At 55.9% G+C, this 17,425-nt stretch overlaps 1 protein-coding gene across 1 annotated transcript in view; it reads left to right on the forward strand.

The window, feature by feature from the left end:
• The window catches only part of SND1 (staphylococcal nuclease and tudor domain containing 1), a 408,553-nt gene extending 404,923 nt beyond the window's left edge, over positions 1-3,630 (forward strand). The window contains exons 22-24 of the mRNA XM_037512772.2: positions 1,188-1,391; positions 2,487-2,531; positions 2,636-3,630. Of these exons, the coding sequence (XP_037368669.2) occupies positions 1,188-1,391; positions 2,487-2,531; positions 2,636-2,701 (315 nt within the window). The 3' untranslated portion in view covers positions 2,702-3,630. The remainder of the gene's footprint in view (positions 1-1,187; positions 1,392-2,486; positions 2,532-2,635) is intronic.
• Positions 3,631-17,425: the final 13,795 nt, after the last annotated feature.

Consider the following 17,425-nt stretch of genomic DNA (forward strand, 5'->3'; position numbering starts at 1 on the left):
TAATCCACCGCGGCCAGTTCCCAGGGCCCTGTAGGCAGTGGCAGGCCAGAGATGAGGAGGGAAAGGTACATCAGCACCTCAGGGGGGCCTTATCCATCCTGGCAGGTAGTTTAATTTTTGTGCCATAGACAGGAGGAGCTCGGCAGGATGGTCAGCAGAGGTGCTGACCACACAGGCAGATCTGTCTCTGCCAGCTACTGCTGGCAGCATTCTGGAAATGCGAAGGCAGGGAGCAGTGGTGGGGAGATGACTGCAGTGGAAGGCCCAGGCCAGGGAGGACGGCCATGGGGCCTAGCGAGGGCCTGAGGAACACACATGGGCAGCTCTCGGCACCATCAGAGGGGCCGGCGCCAGAGAGGCAGCGCTGAAGATGCTCTGGGCTTCTGGGTCACACGTCACAGGCAGGTGACTGGAGGATAGGGTAGGGTGGGGAGGAGCGAGAGCCTGGGGAAGGGTGACTTCTCGCCCCCTGAGGAAGAGGAGCCTGAGGCAGAAGTGTATCCTGAGGGGAGAGAGCGTCTTCGCTCTGGTCTTGGATGCCACCCCGTTTCCGGGCCGGAGAGCAGTCTGCTGTATCCAGGAGGTTCCTTGGCGCCCCGGGAGAGCACCCTGAACAGCGTGGCTGGGGCTGCCGCCAGATGCAGCACCAGCAAGCAAACGGGAGAACAGGCATGAATCAGCACGTAGAATAGCTTCTCCCTTTTCACAAAATCTGTGGAAGGACAGAAGAGAAAGTACAGGAGATGTTGACAGTCGTCAAGGGGCAGTGTGAGGAGAGCAGACCACCCGTGGAGAGAGCCCGTGAAGGCAGAGGGTGGGGGCCATAGCACCGTGTCAGAGCGAGTCCTACGGAAGGAGAAGCATAGGGGTCTGGGCCGCAGCAGCAGGCTTCCTGTTGGGTGGGAATCCACCACTTTTCCTTGGAGACACGGGTGGTGGGCAGCGTACATGGGTAGGAGGGGCTGGGTTTATTTGTAGATAGGCCCAGGGGTAAGGGAAGGAACTGGAAAGAGGGGGGACACCTCGTGTCCGGAGCCTGTTTCCTCCCATTAGGATCAGGCCGGGAGTGGCGGGGAGCCTGCCAGGTAGACTTCCTTGGAGGCCCCTGAACAGGACACTGGGCCCCACGTGGCTGACTTTGGCCTGCATTTACTGCTCCCACTGACCGGAGTGTGTCCTTGCCCCAGGAGGATGCCCGAACAGACGCCGTGGACAGCGTGGTGCGGGACATCCAGAACACCCAGTGCCTCCTCAATGTGGAGCACCTGACAGCCGGCTGCCCCCACGTCACCCTGCAATTTGCTGACTCCAAGGGGGACGTGGGGCTGGGCTTGGTGAAGGAGGGCCTGGTCATGGTGGAGGTGCGCAAAGAGAAACAGTTCCAGAAAGTGGTACGTGACCCGGAAGTTGGCCGCCCGCTGTGAGGCGGCCCCTGGTGTCCCCGAGCCACCACAGTCACAGAGGGGGGCAGGGACTGCGCCAAGAGCCAGGGAGGGAGCCGGGAACCTACCATCCTGCTGCTCCTGCTGGGGAAAGATAATGGATTTGGGTTTGTTGGGGTTTTAAAAAAAAAAAAAAGGAAAAAAGCTAATTACATCCCAAATTAATTGGCTGCGGGTTTGGCTGAGAATGCAGATGCAAACTAGAGCGGAAAGTTTCCCTTCGCTTGCACCCTCAGGTGACGGGCTAAAAAGCTTTGCCAGGGGTGGCCAGAGAGAGTCAAGGCCCATCTTGCTCTCCCTTCTCGTTCTAAGTCCACAACCAGCTCCTAGCACCAGGGGTCACCCATTGCCAGGGGCCCACAGGGACTCAGCCACAGCACACCGCCAGCCTGTTTGAAAAGCCCCAGGGCTTGGTGCCAGGCATCGGTCCCACCTCCACCTACCCTGGAGATCAGCCTTGGAAAGAAAGCCTGTGTCTCCTGTTCTTGAAATGAAGAGAGCACCTCCTGCCATTTATTCGTTCTTCATCAGACACTTATTGAGGGTCTACATATCGCAGTGAACAAGAAGCAACAACCCCGTAGAGCTTATGTTCCAGCGTGAGGAGACAAACAGTAAAATTAACTATAAGTCAGTGAAATAGAATGTTAGAATTAAGTGCCATGGGAAAAATAAAATAGAATAAAGGCTCTCAGGAGTATGCGGGAGGGGTGGTTGTAATTTTAAAGAGGGTCATTTGAGGCCTCATTAAGAAAGTGATACTTACATGTTTAAGCTCTGAGGCGGCAACACTCACATATTTAAGATTGGAAGGCGCAGGATAGATGGCCAGGTGGACAAGAGTGGAAGAACATTTCAGGCCAATGGAATAGCCAGGGCAGAGTCAAGAAACAGCAAGGAGACTATCGTGACTGCACCTTGGATATTGTCAGGGAGCTCAGGGTCCCCTGGAAGGTTCTCACCTGACAGTGGTTCTCAGGGTCACTCTGGCTGCCCAGTTGCAAATGCTCCCACCTTGATGCTCCCTCTTCTCTGTCCCTCCAGATCACAGAATACCTGAATGCCCAGGAGTCAGCCAAGAGTGCCAGGGTGAGTGTTCACCTCAGTAGCCCCAGGAAGTGCTGAGTGAAAGCTTGGCCCTCTGGGTCCCAGCGGGTCTCACCTCCCTGAGTGTTTTTCTTGTTTTCTCACAGCTGAACCTGTGGCGCTATGGAGACTTCCGAGCCGACGACGCGGATGAGTTTGGCTACGGCCGCTAAGGAGAGAATGGGGCCCAGCCCATGCCACCCTCGCCAGTACCACCTCCACTGCTAGAGGGTGTTTTCAGCTCCATACCCCAGAGATGGGGTGTAGATTGGGTCCAGCTTTGCTTCAGTGTATGGAAATGTCCTGTAGGGCAGTGTCCTGGCTGGGGGTAGGGTGGGGGACAGGCCATTGTCTTCTGGGATGACCAGCACTGCCCTCCACAGTTCCCCCAGCTGATTTTCTGTTTTTATTATTTGGGGGTTTGTGTTTTTTTTTAAAAATCGTCCTCCAATCAGGAAGAACAATGAAAGACTTTGTCCAAATGGAAGGCATAATCCTGGCACCCCTGGCCAGCTGGTACCCCACTTCTGTCCCAGACTGCCCTTCCCAGCTCTCTGTCCAGCTGTTGATTATGTGACTTCAGATACATCCATTCTCAAATGTCAGTGTGTCCACATCTGCCCCTTCGCCAGCCCTCCCCTTCTGTATTTAAAGCTTTGAGACCCAATAAAATAGTCCACGCTATCTGCAACCTTACTGGCCATCCAGAGCCCGAATTTGCAGTGACCCCAGCCAGGAGGAGACCTGGGTACTTGAATACCTCCCCAGACCAGTAGTGATCCACATGCCTGCCCACACTCCCTGGAAACAGCTCACTGGAGGAAGCCAGGCAGCCCTTCAGAGTGCAGAGCAACTTCTGGGGCCTGGTGGTGTCATGCAGAGGGCCGGGATTCTCTGACTCGCCAGACTGCCCAGGACTGTCCACATGTGGAAGGTTGGGCTTAGTCCTGCCAGGCCCAGGCATGGAGCTGCTGGCCTGCCCTTCACAATCTTGCCAAACTCCCAGCTGGTGTCCAGGAGGGTCTTGTTGAGGGAAATGAGGTGACTTCACTCTCCCTGCTGTGGCAGGAGTACAGGCTGCAGAGAAAGTCTTCAGGTCGAGGGCCCCGCTCCCTGTCCAGCCCTTCAGTGGTGTCTGCTCACTGGAGAATTACAAGGTGCAAGAAAGGGTTGGGGCCCCTAGACAGGTTGGTGGCCTGTCTCTCCAGGTTAGCTCTTAATCTGACTGACCAGCTTTCACCAGAGTCATCAAAGTAGAGCTGTCTGTGGAGCTCAGAAACCCCCGGTCCCTCCTGGCCCCCGAGGGAGGAGAGTCCCGTGAGCAGCCCTGTGTTGCATGGTGAGGAGCCCGTCGCTTCTCCCAGACTCCAGGGAGAAGGGGGTACATGAGGAGGTCACCACAGCCAGCACCCATAGCACCCACGGGCGCTGCCTGCCTCCCATCCCCCCAGTGCCTCAGCCCCGTGACCTTCCCAAGCAGTATTCTGGTGACACGTGGCAGCACATGCTCCCGGCAGCCCACTTTCCTCCCATTCTGAGCTGAGGGGACATGCCAAGCTGCCATTGGAGCCACATGAGATTGGGCCTTTGATCTGACGGGAAATCAGGGCCTGGGGCCTCACTGACCACCTCTCATTCCCAAATCAGAGGCCCCGGGAAATTCTGGCTCCCGGCCATTAGACCCTCCTACACACTTGTTCAGGCCCAGGGCGTACATGGGGTTCTGCCCAAGACTCCTGTCTTAGCAAAGAGATGTCAGCCTCCTGTACGGGGGTGCAGTCTAGTTAAGAGGTGAAAGCCAGGAGAACTGAGGGAGGGAGAAATGTTGAGTCGGAGCAGCTCCAGAAACCCCTGCGCTGCCTTCCTCCTCGAGGACTCCCATCCCACCTGCCAGCCCTTTGGGTGGTCAGAACAAGAGCAGCTTCACTCTCCAACCAGACCCTTTATGGTCCAGTGAGCCCTGTGGCCCTATGAAGCCTCTCAGGGGGCCCAGGAAGCCAACAGGAGCATGGATGATGGATCGGTGCATCCCTCCCCACCCCTGCAGAAACTGTCCTGCTCCCCGCAGGCAAGCCCACTCGCCCCTCAGTCTCGGGTTTATTTTTATCCATCATGGAAAAGAGAATGCCTGTTTCACTCATTTCTCTCCTGGTAGGGCCAAGAGGTAGGTCCGTGCATGTTCACTTGAGCACAGTTGGCAGTGGGACAAAATGCCAGCCCACTCCTTTGTAAAAGGGACTGAAATCATCTCGCTGTCTTAACAGTTGCCTTGGTTACTTCTGTGCCTAAGGAAAAACCCTCCCTGGTTCTCCAATTGAAACGATGCCTGATCCTACCCACTTCTTACTCTCTCTTCCAAGGCTGGTTTAGACCAAGGTCAGAACGCTCGCCAGGCCAGAAGGCACTGATGCCACTCAGCAGGTTTGAGGCCAGCTCGGTTGTCCTCTCTCCCCTGAGTCCTGGGCTCTGTGCCAGGCAGGACCGGGACTAGGGTGCAGAAGCAGGCACCCCGGGGGGCAGAATGGAAGGAGGTGCTCAGGCTCTGCAGGTGTGCTGGCATATTCTTCACAGTGGAGACTAGTCAGCATCCGCTCTTGGCACAAGTAGTACCAAAAGCCTTTCCAAGGTCCTTCCCCAGGGAGGTACCAGGCCTGTTCCTTGGTGCCAGGACCATGGGCTCTGCTTCCCCATCCCCTTCCCTCTTGCACAGCAAGATCTCCTGAGCTTGATGTCTCCACCAAACACAGATTAAGACCCAACTAATGCCGAACGGTGTCAGGTCCAGTGATGCCAAGTCAACCCCACAGGCTCTCAGGGGGCATGTGGGCCAGGTGAGGAAGAGGCAGCAGATGCTGAAACCGCGTGCAGGGCACAGCCATGGCTGGGGAGTCACCGCAGATGAGAGCAGCAGAGTTGAGGCTAACAGATGGCAGGGAAGCAGCATGGCTAATCTGGGCAGGCTCTGGAAGTTTCCCATCTGACACATACAGCAGAGCCTAGGGTTGGGCTAGCCCCCAGGCGGGTACTAGTGCAGAGACCACCCCCAGGTGACCTTCACATGCCTCCTCCCAGCCAGTGTGTAGGCCAGTGGGGAAGGTGGGCAGTGGAGGGAAGAGCTGGCAAGGCGGCCTCCACTTTATTTATGGGTTTGATTATTCCTGTGTCCCGGGGAGAGTCAATGGACCCCTTTTCTTGCATTAGCCCATGTTGGGAAGCAAGAGGGAGGGGTTGGAAAATGGGTGCCTCAAGAGTGGTTATTGATGTCCTAATTACAAGAGGATGCTAATTTAATTTGAACCTAATTACAGTGCACTACCCTGGGTGGCATGTGTTTTAATAATTAACATCCTTCAGATGCGTAGGAGTGTAATAATATTTACACTGGGTTGGCCAGCAGCCTGGGGAGGCGGGCTGGGGGCCATACACCACCCTCCCCCCGGACAGCTTGGCTGCTAGCAGGTGGGGAACATGGCACATGAGTCTCGGTTGGCTAGTATCTTGTCATCCTTCCCAGGGAACATGCTTGGGCCTCCTTCACAGTCACTTCCTTGACCCAGCAGGCACTGCATTCTCGGGCGCTGGGCTGGAACTCTGAAACACCAAGGGCCCACCAGCAGGAAGGCACACTGGGCCCCAGCCCACCCCTACCTGTGAGGCCACGTGGCCGGGTCCAGGGCTGACTTGCTCTGCCTGCCTGGGCCCATCTGAGCAAGGCTTCATTCAGTGAGGAGGAAGGAAAGTCCCCTGGTTTTCTTCTTTGTGCATTTCCTCACAAGTGCTACCCATTCACAAAAGTGCGCAAAGTTCTAGCACAAAGCCCGCCTAGGCCTAGCTCACAGCAAGCAAGCACACATCAGAAGGTGGGACCTCGCCAGGCCTCCTGAACTTGCTCCCCAGGCGCCATCACCCCTTTTGACTTTCACTCCAGTAGATGAGTTTGGCCTGTTTTGATTGTTTTGGTTTTTCTGTTTTGCTGGACTAACTTTTACATAACGAGCGTGCGGCGTCTGTGCTCCATTGTCTGCACGCGCTGCTCCTCGGTTGCGACATAGATGTCAGTTGCTCTGCAATCTGCCAGTCCCTGCAGAAGAAATCTGTTCATCCTAACTTCACCTGGGCAACCGAGGTAATGCTAGAGAAGGGGAAGCCAAAGGGCAGCACGGAGCATCCACCCACCACGAGCCTGAGGCCAGTGGTTGCCAGCATGGCCCCCATGCCCAGCCTCTCCAAGCTCCCAGAGGTAGAGGCAGGTCTGACCGCAAGTTCTAGAAGCCATAGCAGAAGAACCAGGGATTTAAGTAATGGTGGGAGGGAACGTCAGTGTCTCTACCAAGAGACCTCACAGGCCAGCTCTTCACTAAGCTGCCTGGCAGACCAGCTTCCTCAGAGTTGCCCTGGGTGGCCCTTCAGAGGCAGGCAGCTTCCAGAAATAGAGCCAGGACTAGAGCTGAAGGGCATGGGGTGCATGAGTTAAACCCTCATGGATCGTGGCAGGAAGGCGGTAGGACATAATTACAGTTGATAGAACAAGTACTAGCCTATCGTCTAGCAATAAAATGGTAACCAACAGAAGAAGTAAAAGATGATTAAAAGTGGTTGTAGGTAGCACCGCTGGCAGTGGGGAGGGCTGCAGCTACTCGGGTTACTCCAATTTATTCACCCTAGGTGAATCTTTTTCTAATTCATTATCAGGTAAATACATACCTATCCCCTCCCATGCCAGATCTGCTACCCCAATTCCTGGGGGCCAGGCACTTCAACCAGCTTCCAAAGGGATTCTGATGAGTTCTCAAGTTCAAGAATTAGCTATCACTGTTCAAGCTCATTTTACAAGATGAGGAAGGTGACGAAGTGACTTACCCAAGGTCACCCAGTATATTAATGGCCAGGCCAGGAACTGAAGCCACCCCAGGCCTGTGATATTTCTCTACATCATGGTTTTCACCTTTGTGGATGTCCATCTCAGTGGGCCTGGCCCTTAGGGGCTTGAGGGTTGGCCTGGGGTGTGGTTCCATTGAGGGAGGCCAGGCTCTCTTCACCCAGCACAGGAAGGGAGACCCAGACTGCCGCAGGGAGAGCCCTCAACAGCCAGCACGCTTATAACCACAATGTGCTTACCTCGCAGAGCCACGGCAGGGAGGGGTACACGCAAACAGCTTTGCTCCTGCTGCTCCGCCAGCAGCAGCAACATCTGAGTTTTCACAGAAGGTCAGATCCCCCTGAACACTCAGGCTTTTGGCATTTACTGAGCTCCTTCCCACTAATTCCAGGCACTGTTCCAAGGGCTGCAATTAAAAAAGAGCAATAAGCCCTCCTCATGGGGCTCACAATCTACTGAGGACAATAGATTGTGGCAACAGGAAAATCTAGGACCTCACCCCCAATGGAGAGATACACAAACACGGAGGCCTTAGCTTGTTTAGGTGACTGTGCAACCCAGATGCCCAGGATCTAGTACTTCCTGCCTGGTTCCATGACCAAGGGCTGCTTCACATGTAAGAACCCCCTCATCAGAAGTCAAGATGGTCGCTGCAGTTTTGTTCCCACTGACTAATAGCAGTGCCCACTATAAGGCATAGCCACACAATAGAATATTACTCAGCAAGGAAAAATGAATTGGCCACACAGAACAACAGATAAATCTTAGAATCAATAGAGCACATCTCAGAAGACTTCTACCCAATAATACCATTATTGTAAAATTCAAGGGCAACCAATTCATTGTTTAGGTATACACTGATGTTGAATGGTCATGGCATTTATTATCCTAACCGAAATGTTTTTGAGATTGGAAAGGGATACTGTTAATCCCTTGCATTTGGACCACAAACTGGGCCTGCCTTGAGAAGCCAGGACACGTGAACATCTGTGATATATAAAACGCAAGAAAACATGGAGTGATAAACACCTAAGTCTGTATGGTGGGGGGAGGCAGGGGACCCCAGAGGAGGGATAAAGGAGCGTTGTCAGGGAGACGTGAGGTACAGAGTTAGCTCTATGCCTCAGCCTGGGAGATGTTTATTATTAAATACATGTTTATTATTGAAAAGGTGGTGTGAGGGCTCACAGAAGAAAAAGCTTCATTTTTCCCGGGAGCTAGGTGGTTATGGTCAGGGAAACTAACAGGGGCACTTCACTCTGCTGTGGAAAGTTACAGAAAATTTCAAGGACAAGGTGACAACTTAAAAGTTTCCAGATGAAGCAAAGGTCAGGTTGCAGCCCCTCCTGGCAGGTGAGACGCCCGAGAAGGCTTACCGGCCGGGGTCTAGTGTCCTGAAAGGACAGAGAACCGAAGACCAAATGTAGACATGGCCTTGCCAGCCCTGAGGCCCTCCGCGCCTTTGGGAAAAAGCAGCTAGCAAGGGGGTTCCAGAAGCTGACAAGGCCCACACATGACACTTCAGAGTCCCCACATCACTTTTCAAATTGAGGTGTAACCCGGCATGTAGGTGCAAAATCTTAAGTATCTGGCTCATGGATGTTTACAAATTATAGATCCCTGGCACCACCATTCAAATACAACTATATATAAGATGTCATCATACCAGAAGGTTCTCAATGGCCCTCCCCACAAAGGTAATAAGGTTTTACCTCTGTCACCATTATTTTGTCTTTTCCAGGGTCTTTCAAAAGACTTTCCCCAAAAACAGTCCTGGAGAAGGAAGGGGCTACACAATCCCTAGGAGCATCTAACCCTGGAGCTTACCTTGACCCTGGCCAGGATGGGGCCTCGGAGCCTCACACAGCTGCCTCAGGACCTTGGGCAAGGCCTGCAGGAGGCTCCCCTCCTAGTCCTGAGGGCTTGGGCTATTGCCAGCCTGGCTGCACTGCCCCAGCTTGATGGCATCTTCGGGCTTTGGGCGCCATGGGAGTAGGTGACATTGACATGATTCTGTTGGCAGAAGGCCTTACTCCATAGGCGCCATCTGGGGGACCTGGGCCTAGGGCGAGGCCAGCTCCTCCTCTATTGGGCGCTCCTGCTGCCACCCAAGTGCTGGTGCCAGACAGGCGAATGTGGCCCGGCCCAGGGCGGAGGCTTTAACTTTTCCTGTTCTCGGTTTGTGCAGAAGGAGCTGTGGTTCATCTAACTGCTTCCTCCATTGGACTCTGGGACATTCACAAACACCACTCAGGATGCCCAGGGGAGTCTCCGAGCCCCACAGGTTTCCCAGGGCAGGGGGAGTGGTGTTGCCAGGCGGGGTGCACAAAGGTGGCCTCTCAGGCTGCATCTCCCCAGCCTGTCTGGCCGCAGGAGATTCAGGGTTTCAGAGCATTTCCTGCCAAGCCACCGGCCGCATTCGGAAGCTGAGTCGATAGATAGATGTCAGCCCAATTAGTAAATATTAGGCTGAACTGGTGCTGCTGGAGAACTTAGAAATGAGATTTCTCTCGAGGAGTAGGTGCAGCGTCATGGTGGAGACTCATAGTCTGATCTCCGGCTTGGCTTGTGCTAACGAACCACCCCTCCCAGCCTATTTCCTCACCTGTAAGCAGAAGCTAAAAGCAAAATCTGTCTCTAAAGTTGGTGTCAGAATGTAGGGAGAGGTGCGTCAAGCCCTTGGCAAACCCAGCACAGATTTCATGCTCAATAAGAGGCGCCCTTAGGGCTCGGGGGAACGGGGTGTGGGTCTGCCCATGACCACAGAGCCAGCACAGATGACTCGGGTGGGAGTTAGTACCAAGGCTGCCAAGTCCAGTGACAGAAGCATCCACCTCCTCGGGAGGGCACTGTGGGGTGAGACCAGATGGAGCGGGCTGTCGGGGAGGAGGGGCAGGTTACTGCGGAGGCTCAGGCTGCCACTCCAGTTGCCGGTCCCCGCCTGTGGGGAGCAGGTGTCACGTGCACACAGGGCAGGCGCAGGCTCCTCCCCACCTGGCCTGGGACCAGATGTGCAGCCCACGCATGCTGCCCACGCATGCTGAGCGTCTGTGATGCGCTGAAGACACAGCAGCGAGCAGCACAGGGGGACCCCACAACTAGCAAGAATAATTGGCTATACTCAGCTACGCAGAAGGGCAGCCCCCCAAATTTACACACAGACACCCTCCCTCAGAACCTGAAATCTGGACTTAGCAAGCAGAAGGAGTTGGTGGCAGAGCTGAGCCTGTGTAGGTGTCTCAGCAGCTGATCTAACTGGCAGACCTGATACCTGCAGCAGAAAACGACTCCTCCGGCTGAGGTGGGCGAGGCAGAGTGGCTCCCCAGAAAGCCCTGGGGTGGGGAGCAGGAGCAGGGCTGCGCACACCCGCCCCCAGTGGGGAGCCCAGTGCTGGGGTTTCCTGGAGCCTCACCGTGCAAGGGGGAGGCAGCACCCCACCTAGGACTATCATGGGAATTACATGCACATGTTGGCCCAGCAGGGCCTCCGGGACACTAGCATGCAGGCTTCCTGCTGTGCAAATGGCAAACCAGGGGCTCCAGCAACCCCAGGCGAGCAAAGGCAGGGCAGTGCTGTGCAGAGGGAGCCCTCCAGGTTTGGTGTTAAAATCCACATTCAGGTACCTGAAGACCTCCCCTCCCCTCAAGTTCACTGGAATGCTAGGGTCCAGGGGGCACACTCTGGGACACCTTGTCCCTGGCGTTGGGTCAATTCCCATTTGGCTGGATGACTGTGGTGAGCCACGCAGTGACTCTCCGTGCCCCCTGGGGAGGGAACTGCATGGGCAAGTCAGGTCTGGGCTGGATTTCACCGCAGCCAGCTGTGAGCGTCTGAAGAGGGCATTTTCCAGGGGCCTCAGCTGCACTCACCCCGCGCTGCTCAAGGAAAGGGTGGGAGCTGGAACTGGTTGTCTCTCTGGCCTGATCTGCAGAGGGCAGCTCCCAGGGGGAGGCCTGAGGCAAAGAATGCAAATAGTGCATGTCAGATCGATTGATAGTGGTTCCCTGGGGTGCTTTGTAGAAAAGGATTCTGAGGTCACGCCAGAAAGTGGACTGTAATCAATTATGGATGTCTACCAGGGGCGCGGGGAAGGGGGCTGATACCGCAATGGAGCATGCGCCTCTCTGCCCCACCAGACAGGCTTTTCTCTTTCTGTGATCAGGGTGGTCAAGCAGACCCCCTGTTTTGGTGACACTTGTCTGAATGCTTTATGAAAAGGGGGTTCAGGAATCCACCGACCCCGTCAAAGCAGAGGTCATTTCCACAGCACCCTTCACAAGCAGGCATCGGCTTCTGCTTGAACAGAGGACAGCAAACACCCCCTCAAGGCAGCGGTGCCCACCTAGCCTGCTCGCATCCTATTGACCACTGTGTCCCCATCGCACAGAATGGGCTGTGGTTTAATACATGCGAGCTGAGCACCTACTTTCTGCTGGACACAAAAGACCCTCAGCTGAGCCAGTCAAGCACCTGCCCTACAAGACGGGGAGTGTCATCTGCAGATAATGAACCTGGTCAGCTACAGCAAGGCCAACTTTCTTGGAGAGAGGCCCCTAGAGGCAGAGGTAGGGCATTCTCCAGAAGCAGGAAGAGTTACGGCCTAGAACCTGGAAGTGTCTGAATTCTAGGGTGGTGGCCATTTCCTGAAGACCCACCTCCCATTTTCTCTGTTGGGAGCAGGACTTTCAGAGCAATAGCCCTGGAGCTGCAACTTCTCAAAATTTAACATTTGACTCCTCTAACATTTGCCTCCCTGGAGGATGCCAGTGGGGTCCACCAAGACCTGGGTTTGGAGGTGGGAAAGAACAGGATGTCTGTTGCCTGGAGCCAGAACTGAGGGAGAGAAGGATCCAGACCCTGGCAGATTTCTGCAGGATAACCTGCTCGCAGGAGGAGTGCCAGGGCCCACCCTGAGTGCTGGCAAAACTACGTGCTAGCGTGTAGGCCTCTCCAGATTATGAGCCCCAGGATGGAGGTGATGTCAGTGACAGCGAAGAACTGCCTGTGCGCTGGGCCAGGCACTTTGTGGGTAGCCCTGGGAGTGGGGGACTTTTGGGCCCCATTTTATGGACACCATCTAGAAGGAAGATCTTGTGTTAGCAATCTGTGTGTCCCTAACCCAAGTATAGTGTTTATCAGTAGCGCGGATTCAGTGGAGGCCGTGAGGAGTAAGGGAGGGGAGGGCAGCTCAGCTCTGGCAGAGAGAGGGTGGAGAATTAGGTTGGCACATCACTGTGTCTGCCTTTTAACCTCGATCTGCACAGGGGACCCTGGGAACTTGTGACCAGCTTTGATTTGTCAGAAAGAAATCTGTAAGCCCTACACTGCTCCAAGCTGACGCCTCTCTAGCTCCATTTGGAGAAATTGCAGACCAGGGTCCAGGGTGCCAAGGGGAGCAGGGCAGGCAGGGCCTGACAAAGTTTAGGGCTGGTCAGGCTCGGTGACCCACATGGCCTTGAACATGGCTCTCGTCCCTTATGCCAGGCTCTGTGCCAAGCACGCCACATGCCTGCATGCCATGGCCGCCTGGCCGTGGTCAAGGCAGCGCCTGGGCCACCGGGAGGTCCACTCGCGCGACCACAGCGAGCCCTGAGACGGCGCCCCCTAGGGGCCAAGGCGAGGCGGCGGGAGGTGGCCGCAGGGGGCCCGGTTGAGGGGTGGGGTGGGTGCCCTTTTGTCATGTTAAGCAACCAAGGAGGGGGGCCGGGAGGGGCTGTCTTCGGAGGACACCCGCTGTGCGCAAAAGGGGATCACCAGCCTGGTTTATACAGGAGCTTGTCTGTGCTTTTTTTTTTTTTAAGATTTATTTTATTATTTATTATTTATTTATTTATTTATACAAGCACTGGGTACAGTCAGAAGCGCGGGAGGGTGAGAGAATTCACCAGAGCCAGAGCGGGGAGCAGAGCAGGCAGAAGGACTGAAGTCCACTGCTGAGGGGAGCAGAGGGCGGCAGGAGAGGTCTGCGCGCCATGTGGGACCCTCCTCTGGTGGCCGGGGAGCAGCCGGGGATCGAACCGGCGCCACAGAACCCGCGGGCAGCTTCGCAACCCAGCGCTCAACCGCTGCGCCACTGGGGAAGCCCCTACTGCAGCCAAATTTACCAAATACTTTGCTACTATGAGTGTTGCCATCCTTGCAGCCTTTTTTTTTTTTTTAATTTTTTAAAAAAGCTTTATTTATTTATACAAGCACTGGGTACAGTCAGAAGCGCGGGAGGGTGAGAGAATTCACCAGAGCCAGAGCGGGGAGCAGAGCAGACAGAAGGACCGAAGTACACTGCTGAGGGGAGCAGCGGGCGGCAGGAGAGGTCTGCGCGCCATGTGGGACCCTCCTCCGGTGGCCGGGGAGCAGCCGGGGATCGAACCGGCGCCACAGAGGCCGCGGGCAGCTTCGCAACCCAGCGCTCAACCGCTGCGCCACCGGGGAGGCCCTGTCTGTGCTTTTCACACGGTAATTCCGTCCCTGCACCCCCCTCTTTAGCCGCCCACCCCAGCCCTGCCCCCCCACTCCGCACCATCCTGCAGGTGAAGAGCCCCAGCACCCGGAGAGGCCGCGCCTTGACCCGAGTCACAGAACTAGTCGGGCTGGAGCGCGGGCGGGGCGGGACACCCCCTCGTCCACCCGCGCCCGGGAGGGGCTGCACCCCTGCCGCGCACGCCCACGGGCGGGAGCTGCGCCCTGCAGAGGGCGGCGCGGGGTCAGGCTCCGCCCGGGCCGCGGGGTGGGGGCGCCAGACCCGCCTGGACGCGCCCCCCAGCCAACGCCCGGCGCGCGCACCTGGGGAAGGTCGCAGGTCCCGGAGGGCAGGTGCGGCCCGAAAGGCCCTGCGCGGCGGTGTGGCCCCTCCGGTCGCGGGCGCAGGCGGCCCCGCGGGGTCGTCCGGGTGCGAGGCGGCAGGCCCGGCCCCTCTGATCTCTGATGCTCCCCACTCCGGCCGCTCAAATGCCGGCGCGGCTCCCCGCGCCTGGAACTCCCCAGGTGACTCCCCGCCCCCCGCGGCCCCTCTGCCACCCGCGCGCTTCCCTGCGCGGTTCCGGCACCTGCTCTGCGCCCGCCCCACGGCGCCCCAGCCTGGCCGGGAACGGAGGCGGGCGTTCCGCTGCTCTCCCGACTTCCAGCTCGCCATCGCTCCCACCCATCAGGGCGACGGAGAAGCAAATAATCTCAGTGGTTCTAAAAATAGTTCCCTGAGCAGCAGCAGCAGCACTTGGGAACCTGCTAAAATGCAGGCTCCCAGGCCCCACCTGGACACAGAGGAACAGAAACCGCCGAGTCCAGCGGGCCAGGTGTCTGAGAGCCGCTCACCGAAGGCCTTTCGTGTCTTCCTTCAGCACCGGACCCCGCAGGGGGCAGGGGAGCAGAGGCACTCGGACCCAGGGGCCCCACCACTGACCATGCTGAAAATGCTGCCCAGCAGCTTTTGGGTGGCACACAGAGTCACCCCGGGTTGGTCCAGGGCAGGTCCGGGGATGAGGAGCTGGAGAAGAGGCCCCAGGCCTCAGCCAGAGGTGAAAGGCTAGGGGTTCCTCTGGGGTGGGGTGGAGGTGGGAGAAGCCCAGGGCCAGGCGTATAGCCCCCCCACTCTCAAAGCTGTAATGATGGGCCATGACCAGCCTCTGCCTCTGGAGGGTCAGGAATCTGTGCCCTCTGCAGAGAGGAGGCTGCCGGGTGGGCCCAGAAACAGGGCTTCTGCAGGGGAGCACAGTCATTCTTTGCTCTCAAAGTATGCCCTGCTGTGAGTCAAGGTTCTGAAAGGGAGCTTTATGGGGTGGTGGGTCCCTTGGGTGATGAGGAAGCAAGGGGAGGGACCGTCCCAGGAACCAAGGCAGTGGGACTGCACCAGGCCCAGAACTGCTCCCCTTGGTGGTTGTATTCCAGAGGGGGGAGGTTGTACACTGGCTCCTCCCTCTGTTAGGTGGGGGTGGGGCCTCTCCCCATTTCCTGCCTTCAGGGAGGGCATCAAATGAGTGTGAACCCTCCGTATATGGTCACATCCCATGGAGCCTGATGCCGTTTGATGGCATTTTGGGTGGCCTCAGAGCCCTCCCTGCCCTGAAGTGACAGCTGTTATTTATACCTGGGCCTGCTCTGATCTCAGGGAGAACATCTCATCATAAGTTGGCATGCCATGGCAAACAATTAAAAGAGAAAAATAAACCTCCATGCAATCTCAGGGTGCTTGGAAATGAGGAATGACAAGGTGGTGGCATGAAAAAATTATATAAAAATCTATTTTTACATCACAATAATGTGCTTTTATACGGGTAGTAATTTCTGGATGTGCAATAAAGTGGCTTTTACATCAGGCAGAATCAGTTTATAGGCAATTGGTGCTTTTATCTGGGAAAATATAACTCACCCGTCCCCACGCTATCCATCCTGCAGGCAGAGCCTCCTCTTCCCCAGCACCATCTTTAATGAGGAAATAATTATGCAATTAACATGTCAGCCCTCCAGCCCCCCATCATCTTACAACCACATCTCCAGCTTCTCTGACTGACTTCTCCCCAAAGGTGGTCCAAGGTGGGGTAGTGGAGGGGCCAGCATCACCTAGTCAAGCCCGTTATTTTATCTATTGTTAAAAAAAATCAGTGACTCTCTCATCCGTTAAGGTCCCAGCAGGAAACAGGTGACACGTTTGTGAAGTCCTGTGCAGAGAGGTGTATGTACAGAGGTCAAGGAAATCAACGAGGACCCCCAGACTAGCAAGAGAGAGGCACTGAGGCCTAGGTCCGGAGAGCATGGAGGTGCATGGGCCCTGGAGAAGGCCCTCAACAGGTGGCCTGACTGTTGTCACCTGAAAGGCTGGGAGAAGACCTACGGGCATGAGTAGGGGACAAAGGAGGCAAAGGAAACCTGCCTCATGCGCCTCCTGCCAGCGCCTCCCAATGGCCACCTCCAACCAGAGGTGGTGGAACCTTTGGTGCTGCCCAGATGGACCTTCTCCAGGGACAGGGAGAAGGGTGGAGCAGAGCGATCTGGACATGCAAAGAAAGGCACATACTGGGACTCACTGGGCAGCTTGGTAATTTGGCAAAAACTCCACCATACATCAATGGCTGTGATTAGTATTCTACACGGGGAAGCTTTGTAATTTTTCTCTTCTGGCATTTTTGTTTCCCCGGAACTCTTGTTAACCTTGACACGCGTCCCTGGCTCCAAGCCTGCTTCAGGGCCTGGGAACCTGTATGACATATGTCTGATGCAGAGCGGGAAGGAATCCCATGTGGGAGTGGAGTGGAGCGTCCACCAAAGTGTAGTGTGTGCACCAATATGCCCATTTGGGCAGCGAAGGGGTCCAGAGGCACACAGGGGCTGCCACTCCGATAGCCAACACTTCTGCTTATACCCCAGGGAAGTCCCGCCCAGCCTCAGAAGGCGGCAGATGTGAGGATATCCGGGCAGTATCCCTTGTGGTGATGGCAGGCAGAGGCCCATCCCGGCAGGGAGGTGGATACATTGTATTAGAAGCAAACCCGGGCAGGAGGCAGCCGTCAGATGGCTGTCCACATAAAGGCAGAAGAGTCTTCAAAGGAATGCTGAGTGGAAAGAGCCAGAAAGAGGATGAGGTCCACAATTCTGAAACACGCGAGTGAGATTAAAAATGCACCCACAAAAAACGTTTTGCAAACACGTTGACAAATCCAAACCCTTTTAGAATGGTTGGCTTTTGAGAGGAGGGGAAGAGGAGGGGAATGGTGTTGAAAGGGGACAAATAAGCAAGGCCCCCCAATGAAAAGACAACAGCGTGGACTCAGGAGACAGAGCCACGGGGCGGAAATCAAAGCGGCTTTGGTGTGTGACCTTGGCACAAAACTTAACTGCTTCACCTTTAAAGGAATGAAACAGGAATAAATGGATCGTGAGGCATGTCTGTGAGGCCAGATGCTCGTATAACGAGACTTATTTTGGGGTGGGGGTCCACAAAGGCCTCTGGCCTGAAAAAGCAGGGCTGGTGGACTGCTCGGAGGAGGCGGCCAGGCAGCAGCGGCGCTTGCGCACTAGCACGTGGCT

The sequence above is a fragment of the Talpa occidentalis genome, unplaced genomic scaffold, assembly GCF_014898055.3.
Source record: "Talpa occidentalis isolate TD23 unplaced genomic scaffold, MPIMG_talOcc4v2.1, whole genome shotgun sequence".
NCBI classification, from domain to species: Eukaryota; Metazoa; Chordata; class Mammalia; order Eulipotyphla; family Talpidae; genus Talpa; species Talpa occidentalis.